We start from the raw sequence: 14,924 nt of genomic DNA, 5'->3' as shown, positions 1-14,924 counted from the left end.
CACTATAACAAAAGCACTAAATACCTTTATTTATCAAATATTTTACTGCAAATAAAAAAAAATAAAAGTAAGACCAAACTTACATTCCAGAAGCATATCTGAGGCTAATTCTACATTGCAGAAGCATATCGTAGGTTAATTTTATAATATTAGCAACTTTTGTTATGCAACCAAAATATATTTTTGTCCTACAAAAATGTTCAGTTTGAGAACAGCCACAAAAAAGAGACGAACAGAAAAACAGAGCAAAATACGGATATTTCTATCCTGATTCCATTTTACTGTACGCCTAAATTATCCCTAAATAAAATAAAGTGCACCTCTTTTAACCCGTATAACATTTCAGTCCATGTCACCAATCCACACAACCCTTTTTCTTCCCTCTCCTCTCTCTTGCCTGCTCATCTAGAACAAGAGCCTACATCGCAACGCCGACATCACAAGCACGATCAACCCAACACTCCTTTTAGGACTTGAAAAAATATATAAATATATCTTACAAAATGGCTATTTGCCTAAAAAACATGATGCATCATTTTTGTATTGTCATGGAGTAGTTTTCATGCCTATGTTGGAACTTGCTCGAACTTCTGATGGAAGATGTTGTGAACTTCAGTACGAAGGCTTTCCATGTCCCTTGCATAGTCTCCATGCTCCTCCTGTGTAGTCAATTTATCCAGTTGCTCCCTCATCCTCTCTAATGCATATTCCAGCCCACAGAAATCTTTGAAATCCGAAGCCTCACTTGAGGAGAGTCGGAGTAGACTCCTGATGGCCAATAAAGCCTGCATGAGACATCGCAACAGCACATTGAGAAACCATTCTAAAGAAAATTCTTATGAGATTTGCCTGGTAACAATAAAATACAGGTAAAACAAAAGCATCCCCCTCAAAAAGTTTTAACGTTGGAAGCTACAATTGAAACAAAACCGATCCTCCGGAGATGAGAAGAAGCGTCTCATGGATAGATAGGAAAACTGCTATTCAAAACCGGCCATCAGGGTCATAATTTCAGGGATATCATTATGTTCTGCTAAATTAAGGGGTTGGTAGTCAATAAACTTCACAGCTCCCCCCGTAAATACCACTAGACAGGAAGTTGCAAAGGCATTTGTGGATCTACGTATGGTAATTAACTAATTGCAAAGTTGCTGGAGTCAGTTTATAATTCTTTGCTGATGCCAATTGCAAATAAATGAAATAATTAAAGCGTAATGCACTTTTAAACCATAGATCACCAGGTAGGGTAGTTTCTGTGAGATGTAGAAAATTACCTTTTCCTGAAGTTCAAGGTCATCTGATGAAGTCAAATCAACTACAGACTTCAAGAATAAGCGATCATTCAGAAAAGGAAGTTTAGAATCATATGAATTCTCTATCTGGAAATCCGCTAGATCTGCTACTAAAAAGAGCGCCTTCTTCTGAAGCCGAATATCAACACTAGAGTTGGTTATTAAGTCCTGAAAAATCAAAGCCATTTAGTAAATTCACGTTTGACCTGGCACTCTTTTGCTATTATTTCAGAAATATTCTACCTGAAGCATTATGTTTCCATTCTCAGAATAGAACAATTGCTGCCCATTGTCATTGTTCCTGATTAAAGCTGAGATAGCATACAACGCCTTCACAGCTTCTTCACTACTTGCCGAATACACCATCTTCATCAATCTGGGCAATGCTCCATAAGCAAGGATCTGACATAAAGTTCAAAGAATAAGAGATTACCCATGAAAAATAGGTGCAAAATAAGTGAATTAATTCTACAATCAGGGGGAAAAAGTGAAAAGGAAATCAAAAGAAGTATATGCCAGTGACAGTACATAGAAGAATCGAGTTAGATATGAAGACAAGATTATTCCAAAATGACATAGTATTCCATCATTTTGTAGAAAAGATGCAGCAAGTTACCTGATTTTGAACTAGTGCATTATTTTGACTGGCTTTGCCAAGAATCCAAGCAGAAGTAGTCCGGATTTCTGGCTTAGTGTTGTGAAGTTCCCGAATCACCGCAACAAGGCCGCCAAGTTTGTCAAGCTCTGAAACTTCAACGTAAAAGTGTTAACATGCTAAACTGAAAAAGAAAATAGCAAATTTTAAAATGAGCAAGCACATAATCTTGTTGGCATGAAGTTCATATTCAAACTCCGAATAAGGGAAGACAATGCTATCTGTCGTAGACTCAGCTAGATTCGAAGAAACTATTTGCAAATGGTCATCCATAATTCCATATTTAGGGTAATCACTAATGAATTTAACTTTCTTAAATTCTTTTAAACCTTGTAATTACGCGGTGACGTGTTCTTTGACTCAAAGAAGAAAACGGCTGCAAGATGATAAGTCAAACTTATGGCGTACGAAAAAAGAAAGCCCAAGCAACAGAAGACTTTCGAACCACCTTCGAGATATCCTAACAATTAGTTTTCAGGCCTAAAGAAAAATTCCTCAATTAAGGTACAATTTCTTCCTGGATGGGTTTTGTAGGTTATTATTCCCTAGCATATTGTAATTGGTATGAAGCTTGCTAAATGGCAATTTATCTATAGTGTTTTCTACCAAAGAAAATAGGAAAGAAACGAAACATTTACAGTCACAAAATTATTCAGTATGATTAATACTTCCAATCTTTGTATCTTAAGGAAAAATAGTAAGAAAATTACCCACAAAGTCGGAAAGCATCTAATCTTGCATCAAAGCCATGTCTGCCTAAAAATGATGCTCCACAAACCTTACGGAAATGACATAGGATATCAAAACTTCTGTTTCCCAATTACAGAATTATGTACCGGCTGATGCTTTATGGTCTTTCTCAGCCTAGATATACTACTTTGTGAAGCTATTATACTCTTAAATGTGTAGATTCAACAGAATTGCCAGGAGAGAGAGAGAGAGAGAGAGAGAGAGACCTTACCATTTGCATTGTCAATGGGTTCAACTAGAATTAAAAGCTCATGCAGTGCACGTTGGCGATCTTCAAGTGAAATTGAAGAATTATTCAAGTCAGTAATTGCAATTTTCATCAACTCTGCATCTGATGGCATCTTCAACTTCTCCATCAGCTCCTGCACAATACCCGTGATATAAGGTACACTTAGCCGCATAAGATCCTAATCGTACACTATATATGGCCAAGTACTATAGTAAAGATTTTTAACACCAACAGTGCATGCACAACCATAGCGATCAAATTAGCATCTAGTATCTGCTGGTTTGATCTGAAACTCCAATATTTCAATGGGTGAATTGCACTCCCTAGCTCCCCCAGCCCCCCAACCAACCCACACACAAAAAAAGGCACTATGATCTTAAAAGAGAAGTTGGCAAGGCAAACATATATTAATATCTTTATAAGAGAATTGCTGGATGTAGATGTTAAATGGCGATGTAAAACATGAATAAAAATTAAATTCACAGAATAAAAATTTTAAAAAATATTGAAATTTTATTTTTAAACAGAATGAACAATGATATCAATAGAGAAAAATGACAAACTTTGTTATAACAAGAATAACCACAAGCTTACTTATCATAATTCATTTCCAACAAATGCATGGCCAAATTCTTACCTTTATTTCTATCTGCCGTTTTATCAACTCTTCCGCAGATAATTTCTGAATATCACTGGCTTTTTCTTTCAACTTCACAGGATCAGAATGACCTATTCCAAAAAGAAAGCTACGAAGTTAAGCAACAAACTGGAACAATAATATAAAATGTTAAACTAAGAGATTAGTTCCATGGGTAGAGGAGAAGTGATCCGTGTTATTGAGCAACAAATGGAAAAACTAAGCAGTTTATGAAGGTTGATCAATTACGCAGGTTGTTTTTTTTTTTCTCCTTTGATGTGCACCGGATGTTAGCTCTAGAAACTTAAATGAAAGGCATTTTCAGATGAAAGTGAGATGAAAACAATTAGGCAAATAAGATAGTGACAAAGAAATCTTGCAGTAACTAGGCGAATTGAGTTCCAGAAAAAATGGGATGACCCAAAGATCCAAAATTGTTAGGGGGCAGATTCAGCAAATAATAGCTCAACGGAAGTGAATTAGAAAACAAGTTTGCGATTGGCCGCTTGACCAATCATAAGAATACCACAGTTTGCTCTATTCGCGGTCTAATTTATTGTTCCCTTCATATTCTTCCGAATAATTTACCATTTACTACTCTGTTTTGATACCGAGATGTAAAAGGGACGATGGATGGATCTGTTTACCGATAGCCCACTGGAGCATGCTGTCGAGGGAGGAGAAACCCCCGGCGAACTCGTCGGAGGCGTCGTCCTCCACGGCGGAGGGGTCGTCGGAGTCGATTGCCGTGAGCAAATCGTTCTCGTCCTTTCCCGTGGCCCATAAGAGCCCTCCCGCCGCTGCCGACTTGTTCGCGCGCTCCTTCTCCGCCGCCGCCACCGCCGCCCCCACCAGCGCTAGCAACAGAAGGAGAGCGCAGGAAGAGAGCTTCATGGCGCCGCCGACACCAAATCCCTCGAGCTATAAGAAGACGACGACGAGCGCGGTGAGAACGGGCTCGGAACGAGGGAAAGGAAAATAAAAACCCTAGATCGAGAGTCGAAGAAGAAGGAGAGGGCGAAGACGAGGACGCATCGAGAAGGAGAGGTACAACAGAAGGTAACGAGAATTCGAGAGAGCCATCGGAGTCCGTTTATACTTGATATATACGGTAGTCGATTCCCGTGCTTATTTACTATTTACTAATTAAATTAATAATAGGTGGTGCTTTCGTGTTCTTCCGCCGTCTATTGGCTGTTGGCATGGAAATGACATCATCCGCAGAGATGACTCCGGACGACTTGACTGCCGAGTTTTCTGGATTTTCTTTTATCTTTTATTTTTCTTCTGATAAAAAATTACTATGGAGATCTGAGATCCTCCAACTTCATTAATATTTGTTTATTTTTTTAAATACTTATATTTGATTGAAGTACTTATTTCATTCAGTAATTCAGTAATTTAGTTATTCGACTTGAATTCTTCGACTGAAAAATAATGGGTAGATAAAATATATATACTATTTTCTAGTCCAAAAAAATAATAGCATCGAAAAAGTTTTATTTTCAAAACACAGTAAGCATCTGCTGTCAAAATGACCTCAGAAATGTATTTTGATCCAAAATTCAAAAAGGAGAAGGCAAAGCGGGCCGGCAAAAGAACTCGAACCGTGGCCGCCCAAAAGACCAACCCTTTGTTTCTTTGGTTCCTTTCAATTTTTAAAATTTTTAATTTTATTTTTTTAACTTTATTAATGTTAATAAGTATTATAATATATATATATATATAAAAATAATATTTTATTCGTCAATCATTTAAATGTTTTTTTCACATAAATTCAAATTTTATTTAACAAAAAGAAAAAATATTGCTGGGTTTGTGCAGGGCCGGTAGGTGCGGTCCAGATGAGCCGCACATCAGCGGCCTATTGGCTGGCCTAGTGGAACAGAACGGCCAGAGCATGCATACGGGCCTACAGTGCCAGGTCTCGGGCCGGCAAAGAGTGGCCTAGTACGACCTCGGCTTTGCCAGGCCGGGCGGGAAATCGGGCCCTCAACGCAACATGGCTGATGCTCTGGATAGGTAAGTCCAGAGGAAGTTTTTTGCAGCATTTGTATACGGACCGACAGGCGGGCCTAACTAGTGTCCGGAGCTAACACGACCCACGCCCTCCCCCGGCCCAGCTGTCCAGAGCCTGAGAATCAGAATCAGACGACGACTACACGCCTCCTCTTACCCTCCCCACTCCTCTCTGTGTCGTCTCGCCGCTCGCTCACTCTCTTTCATTTGGGTTTAAGTGATTAGGGCGCCGCTCGCTCGCTCCCTCGCTCCCCTGCCGCTCCGCCGCTCGCTCCCTCTTGTGCAGCGAAGAGAGGAAAGCCACCGACACCTCCCTCTCTCCACCTCCACCTCCAGCTCCACCTCAATTTCTCCTTCTCCTTCTTCTTCTTCTTCTTCTTCTTCTTCTTCTTCTTCAAGCAGCAGCGATGGTGAGGCTAACTGCGGACCTGATCTGGAAGAGCCCGCACTTCTTCAACGCCATCAAGGAGCGCGAGCTCGATCTCCGTGGTTTGAGACTCTCACTATCCACCTTCCATTATCTCCTTCTTCTTCTTCTTCTTCTTCTTCTCCGCAGATTCTAGGGTTACAAACCTCAACCTCTGTTTCTTCTTCTTCTAATACTCTTACTACTACTAGTACTACTACTAGTGCCTCCGTTTCATGCGGCAAAGTAATTGATGAGCTCACGATGCTCTTTTTGCTGTTGTGGTTTTGGGCTCTCAGGTAACAAGATTGCTGTTATAGAGAACTTGGGTGCCACCGAGGTAGGTATCCTTCCACCTCTATTGCATTTCATCGTCTCCAGGAGATCCGTAGAGAAAAAATAAAATTCACTTGCTTGTTCGGTTGTTTTGATGGGTTTGTTGCTCTTTGGTCCTTTGGGCTGTTACAATGCAGTATCAACTTAATGCTATTTGATATTTTGTTGGATTTGGATGCATTTATCCCGCTGGGATTCTATGTGTTGTAATAGAAAGGTTCTGAACTTAAACTTGTGCCAAAATCTCCTGAATTGAAAGGTAGACGTTTGTTAAATCTTCCTATAGATGTGAATTGAAAGGCCATAACTCATGCTTCTTCTTCTTCTTCTTATCATTCTGCAAATGATGGAGCAAAGAATTTTGTTCCATCTTATTGTTGTAGCTTCCAATTAGTAGTACTGACTTGAAGACTTTTAAATTGAATAGGAGTGGGAAAGATCTCTCATCAATTAAACGTGAGCATGATTATGGGTTTCTTCTATTTTCCATGTAATATAATAGTATCTGCAGATGAAGTGAACAGGAACAGAAGAAACACGAGTGATGAAGATTTTTTTTTTTTAAAAAGAAAACTAATTTTCTGCTTTACATCTAATACTGAAGTTTAACACAGAAAGCATGTGAATGGGTTTCTTCTATTCCTTCTTCTTCTTTTTTTTTTCATTAGATGCATCTTTTTCTGTTGATTCGATGGTGCCTGTTAATTGAAGTTAAATATCTTTCTTTTGAATCAGTAAAAATTTATTTATTTGACATACCCAAAAAAAAAGGTAACATTTTGTACTCACAAATGCCTACATGTGTATTTGTCCTTGCTCTCAACAGGACCAGTTTGATACCATTGACCTCTCTGACAATGAGATTGTGAAGCTTGAAAACTTTCCTCACTTGAATCGTCTTGGTACTCTGTTAATCAATAATAACAGAATCACTCGAATCAATCCCAACATTGGAGGTGAGACTACATGGTGCTAACGAAAATCATGTGGCATTAAGATTATTATATATAGAATTGGGCTGGAATACTATTAATAGTATTTGGGCTCTTTTGCTATCGAGTTTTTAATCTTTGGATGAAAAATTGTAGGGTTAGGATGATAGTGGTTTCCTAAGGTTTAGTGGTGGTCCCCCTAGGTTGAGTGGGTGGTTGGTTGAATAGTATGATCTAAAGGGTGAAATTGATTAAAATGTAGATCTAACGGCTAAAAAATCAATAGTAAAAAAGCCAAAATACTATTAATAGTATTCCAGCTCAACTCATTATATATATATATATATATATATATATATATATATATATATATTATCATCACTCAGCATGATGATTTGACATATTCTTCCAATTTGCAGAATTCTTGCCAAAATTGCATACTCTGGTCCTTACAAACAATCGCCTAGTGAACCTTGTGGAGATTGATCCCCTGGCATCACTTAAGAACCTGCAATTTCTCAGCTTACTGGACAACAATATCACGAAGAAACCAAACTATCGACTGTATGTGATCCACAAACTGAAGCACTTGCGCTTGCTTGACTTCAAGAAAGTAAAGCAGAAGGTTAGAATTTTCTCTGGTACCTTAGTATTGGTGAGGCTTTTACATGCTCGTTTTTCTTGACCTCCTTTTCTTGATCCTGATTTATTGCTTGTGAGTATTGGTTTGAATCCGAGTCAATCATTTTTGCCATCAACAAATATTTTTGTTCTTATGCATATGCAGTCAAGGCCTTATGTCTTACACTTCTTGTTTGACGAATGGTGGAATACTTTTCGCCGGTTATTTTGCCGAAACCTGCGGGCAGACACTACCTAGCTACCCTTTTCTTTTGAGACAATGCATTACTAGAACCATTGAGTTACTCATTTTCTCCGCTTTTTTAGTGCAAAAAGTACTAATTGTGGTAAAATGTTGTTACTCTGCGCTTCATTTACGTAAGTATCGTTAATGTGCTATGGGCATATTATTCCTCAGTCACCTGTTTTAACAGCTCAATGTGTGTTTTGACCAATTCTTTATCATCTTGATAGAATTATTTCCCCCAAAAGTAATACAAAGAAATATCAACTTGATCTGTTCTCATCTCAGCAATCTCATATCATTCTTTTTGCTGTGCCTAGTACTAAAAAGGTACTATAATGTTTTGCTTGACTTCAGAGGAAATAGAGAGGAAAGACATGATAGAACATATTTTGGTATAAGAACCTTGCTCAAAGCAAAATTTGGTGGAAGAATAAAATTCGTAAGTCTGACAGCAAAAATAACCAGGAGTAAATGCTTAGTGTTCTTGTTGTTATTGCTGTTGTTAAAAGTAATCTATTCTTGATCTAGGCTGCAGAACTTATGGTGTCAAATTAGTTAAACTATAAAATGCTAGTTTTTATAGAACTTGAAATGTTTTGATGAATTCTCTGCGAACTATTGTAGTTAATCTTTTGGCTTATGCTGTTCTTTGAGATCATGTTATGAAAAGTTCTGATGAATTCAATTTGCTTCTTAACTTACGATATTTTTTCCTGCATCCTTTGAATTCAGATAATTTTTAGCTTGACCCAGCTTTGTAGAAGCTCCAATTCTAGTTCATGCAGTTTATCCTTGCAAAGTAGATGTGTGATATATTTATATATTGCTTTATGTTTTGATGTTTCTGGTTTTAGGAAAGGATTGAAGCAGGAAAGCTATTTGCATCAAAAGAAGCAGAAGAGGAGGCTAAAAAGGTATCCACGAAAACATTTACCCCTGGAGAGGTTGTGGATGTACCGGATACTTCAAAAACTGATCAGGGTCCCAAGGTTGTTGCTCCCACTCCTGAGCAGATTACAGCCATCAAGGTAAGCATTTGATCTTCAACCCCATTTTGTAGTGTAATGGGAAAGCCTTAGCTTTGGGCCCATTTGGCTCCAGCAAGCTTCTGTAGAACTGTTGCTTGAGTAGAACTGCTTGTCAAAGCATTAGCAGTTTCTTTACTTAAAAACCTTCCCAACTTCCAGCTGTAGTAGAAGTCGAAGCTTGAAATGACAGCTTCTACTTTTGATCTCAATGATGCTTATTTTAGCTCCTTGCCAAGCAAAGCTCCGAAGTTTTTTTTTTTTTTTGCTGAAGATTGCTGCTTCTCACATATAGAAGCTGTTCAAGAAGTCAGGCCTAGCTGGCTCTTGGAATGTGGTTGTAAATCCCGATCTCTTTTTTATTAATATAGGTTACTCTTACTTTCCTATCTATAACAAACTATTGGAGATAATGGAATCTACTTCTCATATAATTTAAATATTGTCAACGATCTTAATTGTGCCCAAATATTGGTAAGACACTTTTAAACCTGAGTTTGAAGATTAACTAAATGGATGGTTTGATATTTGCAGGCTGCGATTGTTAATTCTCAAACACTTGAAGAAGTCGCAAGGCTTGAAAAGGTAATGTATTTCTGCATGATGAAGCAAAATGTTCTTGTCTGTCATTTGTTCCACACCATTTTTGTGATTGACCTTTTTCCCTTTTCCTTTTTATCCTTTTTCGTTGCTTTGATTATAGGCTTTGAGTTCTGGTCAGATTCCTGCTGAGTTTTTAAATCCAAGCAATGGTACTAACATGACTTCCGGCAATGAGAAAGCTGAAAAAATGGACACAGATGGTCAGAATGAAGATAGCGATGCTCAAGAGCAAAAGCAAAATGTAGATGGTGAACCCATTGAAGAGGTACTGTCTAAATGTTGTGCTATTTATTTTCCATTTTAGACAAAAGAAGGTTCAGTTATTTCCTCATAGTAACTTCTGAGTGGAATGATATTTTTGTCTTCCTCATTCCAAGTAGATTGTCAGCTCGAAATTATACTCCACTGTTTTCTTTGTTTTAATCATTTCTTAGTTTTAATGACAATGGTTTTAATCAGTTCTTTCTTTTCATCTTTCTTTCCAGGATTGAGATTGTTACTTCAATCATAATTTTCGGATGGTTATCCCTGCATGTCGGTGCTCTGTTCTGAAAGGGGTTCATACTGCTGATCCGCCATAGTCAGAAAAATTGCCGGCATATTGTGTTTGCTGTGTTCTACAATATTTTTTTTTTCACCCCCTCCCCCCCCAACTTTCAGAGTGTGCCTCATTAGTGCCAATGTACCAACCCAATATAACTCTTCCTAATCGAGGCATCACCTTTTGAAATTTATCGTGCACTTCTAGAAGTAGAGGTTGACGAATATGCTCTCTACTAACAACAATCAGTGTATCCAATGTTAGTGCCTGTCATGATTATAGACATCTGTAACTATGATGAGTTCTTTGTTCTTTAGGAATGGAGTCATTTTTGTGGGCTCCGTTGGAACTTTGCTTCAGGTGAAAATAGCTGTTGGAAGTGTTGCATTTTGAATTGTTTAGTAGAAAATAACTCGGAAGAAGAGAGCAGAGGTCTGAGTAAAACAGAAGACAAAGTTAGGCTCTCTCATTTGGTTCTTGTGGTTGTTGCGATCAACTTTTGTCTGAGTGCCGCAACCGCCGCAACTCGCAAGGCTTGCTTGGATTCGATCTTTCCCTGCTATGCATCGAACATCAACTGCTCAGTCTTCATATGGCCTCGATTAGAACAATCCACGAAGAAGACAATATTGGTTTTAACAGAATTACCATTTCAGCTTTAGACATCATCCGCTGTCGATGCCAAAAGGCTGATATTCTAAATTATTCTTTTATTGACGAGCACTGAACAGAAGGTTACATAATGTTTGTCAACGGGCTACACATGATTGTAGTTCTGCAGCTTTCGAGAGAAGAATGAGGTAAACTTAAACGGTGATATAAACAATTCGACACAGTGAAACATCTAGTAAAGCTATGTATCAGATACAAACCAACCAACAGCCACCCAGTATAGCACAACTTAAACATCAATCAAGAAGCAGATTTGACATAAAACTTCTATCAAATGACCCAAAACCAAGACACAACAGAGCCAACTGACAACCCAATAACTAGGAATAGAACTATCACAATCGCTGCAGTCTCTGAATGCTGTATGGGCACAGTTTTGGGTGCAAGAATCATCAACACAGAAGTGAGATAACCATTTGTTAATCCGAGAAGGCATGTCAATACCGTGACCGGAATTTCAGTCCTGAAGAATTTGGGTCCATGCAAACAACCCAAGAAGAGGGGATAAAACAGCAGCCTCACAACACACCCAGCAACCGCAATATCCGCATTCTCAAGCAAATAGAGGGCCGGCAGTGATTTCCCAACCAGATCGAAGATATTATATCCCGCAATGAGAATAATTGGATACCAATCTTTAAGGGCTTCAGAATGCACGTCCTCTGTTATATATCCCGGAAATATAGAGAGGGTAACAACGTAGATGAGGAATATACCAAACCCGTGCCATTTTATTCTTCCGACAATGCTCCACAAGGTTGATCGCCAAGCAGACCCAGTCATTGAGCTTTTCTCGTTGCTCTCTTCTTTGAGAACCCGCAGTTTGATGTTCTTGTAGTGTTGGACGACGGGGAGGTGGTCTGCTATGTTGTAACAGACGAGACAAATGGCCATCACTACAATGCTGACGACGAAATAGAGGATGGCGCTCTTTCTTAGACCGTGGGCATCTTGTGGGTAGATAGCTTTGGTAAAGACTCTCATTATTGAGACAAGGACTCCTGCAGTTATCACAGAGAGTACATTAATGTTCTCTCTTTTTCAAAATATGTAAGAATTCTTGTGAGCAAGAAAGAAACTTACAGAGTGATTCTGTAACTTAAAAGAAACTAAAGGAAAAAAAAAGAAAGAAAGAAAAAAAGAAAGAAAACGAGAAATTCTCACCTCCAATCCAAACTACAGAGAGTTCTACATAACGCTACAATATGAGCAACCTCAAAGTGGAAGAAACTTTCAATCATTTTGGTTTGTATAAATTGGACTTCGCTACGATCACTCACTTCATATCCATGCAAAAGCAATTTTTATTTTCATTTCCAGCATGTAGTCATTATCACTTCATCATAGCTGTGAGCATGGGACATAGAATGACTAACGCTAGGGTAGGTTTTCTGATCTGCATGCAAGTAACCCAGGTCTTATAGGACACAAATTGCTTCCATGTTTTTTGGCTAATCTGATAAGATTTCTCATTATCCCATTTTCAACAGGATGAGATTTCTGACAGCCTTAAAACACTAAAACACTGCATTGCCCTACTCCTCCATGTTCTCTAGGATTTCTCCAAGGAATTTCTTATTGCTGACTTTTCAGAAGTGTCACATATCAAAACATTACCACTTTACTTTGAAAGGATTGAAACGAGAGATTTAGAGAGAAGGCATTATCTAAATGTGGCAATGTTATAGGTTCAAAGATATAAGAAGTGAGAGATTTGCAAATTGATACAGACAACACTGAAGTTAGAGGGCAACCAAACTTCTTCCACCACGGAAGTCACGAGGTATCGCATTCAGATCAAGGACAATGCTGTAGGATCAAAACTCTAAGAGTCATGAAGAACTTGCCACAACATATCAAATTACTTTCAGGCTGAAATGATAGCATACGAGCATTAGTAAGATGTTGTGAGATGTTGTAGTGAGCAGTATGCCGGTGGCGTAAATCAATTATAAAAGGGATGAATCAAACAACTCTTATCTAAAAGAGAAGTCATATAATTAGCTGGAATAGGCTTTGGCTTCCCTCTCTCTCTCTCTCTCTCTTGGGGCCAATAGACTCGCTCAGCTAGAAAAGGCAAACTCTTAATTCCAACAGCAAGCTCAGATCATGCTGCTGGATCAAGTCAGAGCAACAGGCGGGCAAACGGATAGCAGATTCCAAACACGAGCAATTACATCTCATAGTAAATCTTAGCCAGGGGTGGATCTGCTGAACTAAATCAACTACTAAAAGAAGGCTTTGACCTGCATCTGAGTACAAAAAATAAGGAAAAAACAAAAAATCAACGTGTAAAACCTAAAACAGATCTCAAAGTTCCTACTTTTAACTTTTCCAACGCCAAAATAATCAATTTGGAAAAATATTACCAAACCGCATATAACACATCAGCGAGCTCATATCTTGCTGCTGGATCAGATCAAGTTGAACAGCGGCTCCCAGACAATCAAATCAAAAGATTCAAAACACTAAAAGCAGCAGCACATATCGATTTTGCAGGGAAGAGGAGATGAGTAGTAGTTTACCAGAAAAGGCGGTGCCGGCGACCACAGCCTGCATGTAGCGCTCGGGGAGCTCGCCTGCGGAGCCGATGACCCCGCCCTGGACGAGGGCGTCGGCGACGCCGCAGAGGGCGGTGGCGGCGACGGTGACGTCGTAGGCGGGGTAGAGGCCCCTCACCCCCTTGACGTAGAGGGCGTCCATGATGGGGACGATGAAGAGGGCGAGGGTGAAGAGGGCGAGGCCCGAGTTGATGCGGAGCGGGGCGCTGGACTTGTGCGCCCACCCGACGATGAAGAGGAGGGGGACGAGGCAGGAGAGCATGTAGGAGACGGAGAAGACCCGGTCCACGGGGACGCCCGGGTAGAGGTAGCTGAAGTAGTCCACGGCGGTGATGAAGGCGTTCCACGGGAGCAGGAACCCCGCGCCAAGGGTGAAGAACACGGCGTACCCGATCCGGAAGAGGTCCTCTGGAGGCGGAGCGGCGGCGGCGGAGGAGGACGACGAGGAGAAGAGGGGGCCATCGGGGGCGTCGTCCTCCACGGGGAGGACGAGGAGGTTCTTGCGCTCATCCGCGGAGGAGGCGTCTCCTTCCCAGGTGAGGCCCCCCATGTCGATCGACGCGTCGCCTCTCTCCCCTCTTTCTCCTCCTCCTCCTCCTCCTCCTCCTCTCCCTCGACGACGACGACGACGACGACGACGATGAGCGGACGAGGAGCGCGTCGCGTGAGTCGCAGATTGCAAATGATGCGAGATTCAGAATTGCGGGGGAAGAAGAAGATAAACCGAAGCGGAGGTTGGGCCTTGGGAGACCTGTTTTTATTTTCTAGTTTGAACCGATAATTCAACTTGTAATTTTTGTTTTCTAAAAAATAATAATAATACTAATAACAGCTCAAAACACTTTAAAATGCATTTTATTTTCTTTTTAAATATTAATTTTGTATTACAAAATTATATTTTATGTCCACTCAAAGAAAACTGAAGATAAGTAAATCAATTTTTCAGAAAAAAAAATTAAAATAATATTATTTTAAAACAGAGAAACTTCATCAGAATTAGAAAGTTCATTTTTTTGTAGCATGAGACTGTACACACTACATAAATCCGGCGATAATGTCCAGCTAGGATAAAGCATATATCTATACATTTTAGCGCCTTTTACTCTACAAATTAGTGTGTGTGTATATATATATATATATATATATATATATATATATATAAATTAATTAATTAATTAAAACTCATATCATGTGTGCGGCCACAACTAATGGAAAAGTCGCCCATTAGCGTGCGGGAGAAACCTAATGTGTTCGCATGCCGCGCATGCCTTTTTCTTTTCCTTTTCCGATAAAAAAAAAAACAAAAAGCCCGTACGCATCACGTGGCGCACGTATCCGCTACATCCATATCAATTCATGTGTTCTTAATTAACTTCCAAGGCTACCTTGAGGCTCGGG

General features: G+C 39.5%; 3 protein-coding genes across 4 annotated transcripts; 1 reads left to right on the top strand and 2 right to left on the bottom strand.

Annotated features, from left to right (window-relative positions):
- On the bottom strand, positions 238 to 4,673 carry LOC109719824 (hsp70 nucleotide exchange factor FES1). 2 transcript variants are annotated; one of them, XM_020246646.1, is made up of 7 exons: positions 4,211 to 4,673; positions 3,564 to 3,655; positions 2,909 to 3,059; positions 1,909 to 2,042; positions 1,536 to 1,694; positions 1,275 to 1,460; positions 238 to 785 (listed from the first exon to the last, which is right to left on the bottom strand). In XM_020246646.1, the coding sequence occupies exons 1-7, from the start codon at positions 4,455 to 4,457 to the stop codon at positions 567 to 569; spliced, it is 1,188 nt and encodes a 395-aa protein (XP_020102235.1). In that variant the 5' UTR covers positions 4,458 to 4,673; the 3' UTR covers positions 238 to 566. The 2 variants fall into 2 exon arrangements, with proteins under 2 accessions (XP_020102235.1, XP_020102244.1); XM_020246655.1 differs by having other exon boundaries at positions 1,909 to 2,036; positions 4,211 to 4,672.
- On the top strand, positions 5,758 to 10,660 carry LOC109710147 (U2 small nuclear ribonucleoprotein A'). Its single transcript, XM_020232612.1, has 8 exons — positions 5,758 to 6,071; positions 6,288 to 6,328; positions 7,151 to 7,280; positions 7,676 to 7,881; positions 8,979 to 9,152; positions 9,684 to 9,734; positions 9,853 to 10,017; positions 10,238 to 10,660. Exons 1-8 carry the CDS (start codon positions 5,990 to 5,992, stop codon positions 10,241 to 10,243), a joined length of 855 nt encoding a protein of 284 aa, XP_020088201.1. The 5' UTR covers positions 5,758 to 5,989; the 3' UTR covers positions 10,244 to 10,660.
- On the bottom strand, positions 10,984 to 14,319 carry LOC109710144 (equilibrative nucleotide transporter 1-like). The gene is made up of 2 exons (XM_020232600.1): positions 13,491 to 14,319; positions 10,984 to 11,966 (listed from the first exon to the last, which is right to left on the bottom strand). Exons 1-2 carry the CDS (start codon positions 14,074 to 14,076, stop codon positions 11,236 to 11,238), a joined length of 1,317 nt encoding a protein of 438 aa, XP_020088189.1. The 5' UTR covers positions 14,077 to 14,319; the 3' UTR covers positions 10,984 to 11,235.

This window comes from Ananas comosus, linkage group 1 (genome assembly GCF_001540865.1).
Source record: "Ananas comosus cultivar F153 linkage group 1, ASM154086v1, whole genome shotgun sequence".
Classification (NCBI taxonomy): Eukaryota; Viridiplantae; Streptophyta; class Magnoliopsida; order Poales; family Bromeliaceae; genus Ananas; species Ananas comosus.
Note: the sequence above shows the minus strand (reverse complement) of the source record. Positions and strands in the feature narration are given on the sequence as shown.

Bases quoted from the DNA above. Each gene is read 5' to 3' on its own strand.
- LOC109719824 (XM_020246646.1), bottom strand. From the start codon at position 4,457: ATGAAGCTCTCTTCCTGCGCTCTCCTTCTGTTGCTAGCGCTGGTGGGG. The intron at 2,043-2,908 runs GTAAGGTCTCTC...TTTACGTTGAAG, and splicing joins ACCCATTGACAATGCAAATG to TTTCAGAGCTTGACAAACTT. The intron at 786-1,274 runs GTAATTTTCTAC...TGTCTCATGCAG, and splicing joins ACCTTGAACTTCAGGAAAAG to GCTTTATTGGCCATCAGGAG.
- LOC109710147 (XM_020232612.1), top strand. From the start codon at position 5,990: ATGGTGAGGCTAACTGCGGACCTGATCTGGAAGAGCCCGCACTTCTTC. The intron at 7,882-8,978 runs GTTAGAATTTTC...TTCTGGTTTTAG, and splicing joins TCAAGAAAGTAAAGCAGAAG to GAAAGGATTGAAGCAGGAAA. The intron at 9,735-9,852 runs GTAATGTATTTC...CTTTGATTATAG, and splicing joins AAGTCGCAAGGCTTGAAAAG to GCTTTGAGTTCTGGTCAGAT.
- LOC109710144 (XM_020232600.1), bottom strand. From the start codon at position 14,076: ATGGGGGGCCTCACCTGGGAAGGAGACGCCTCCTCCGCGGATGAGCGC. The intron at 11,967-13,490 runs GTAAACTACTAC...TGATAACTGCAG, and splicing joins CGCCGGCACCGCCTTTTCTG to GAGTCCTTGTCTCAATAATG.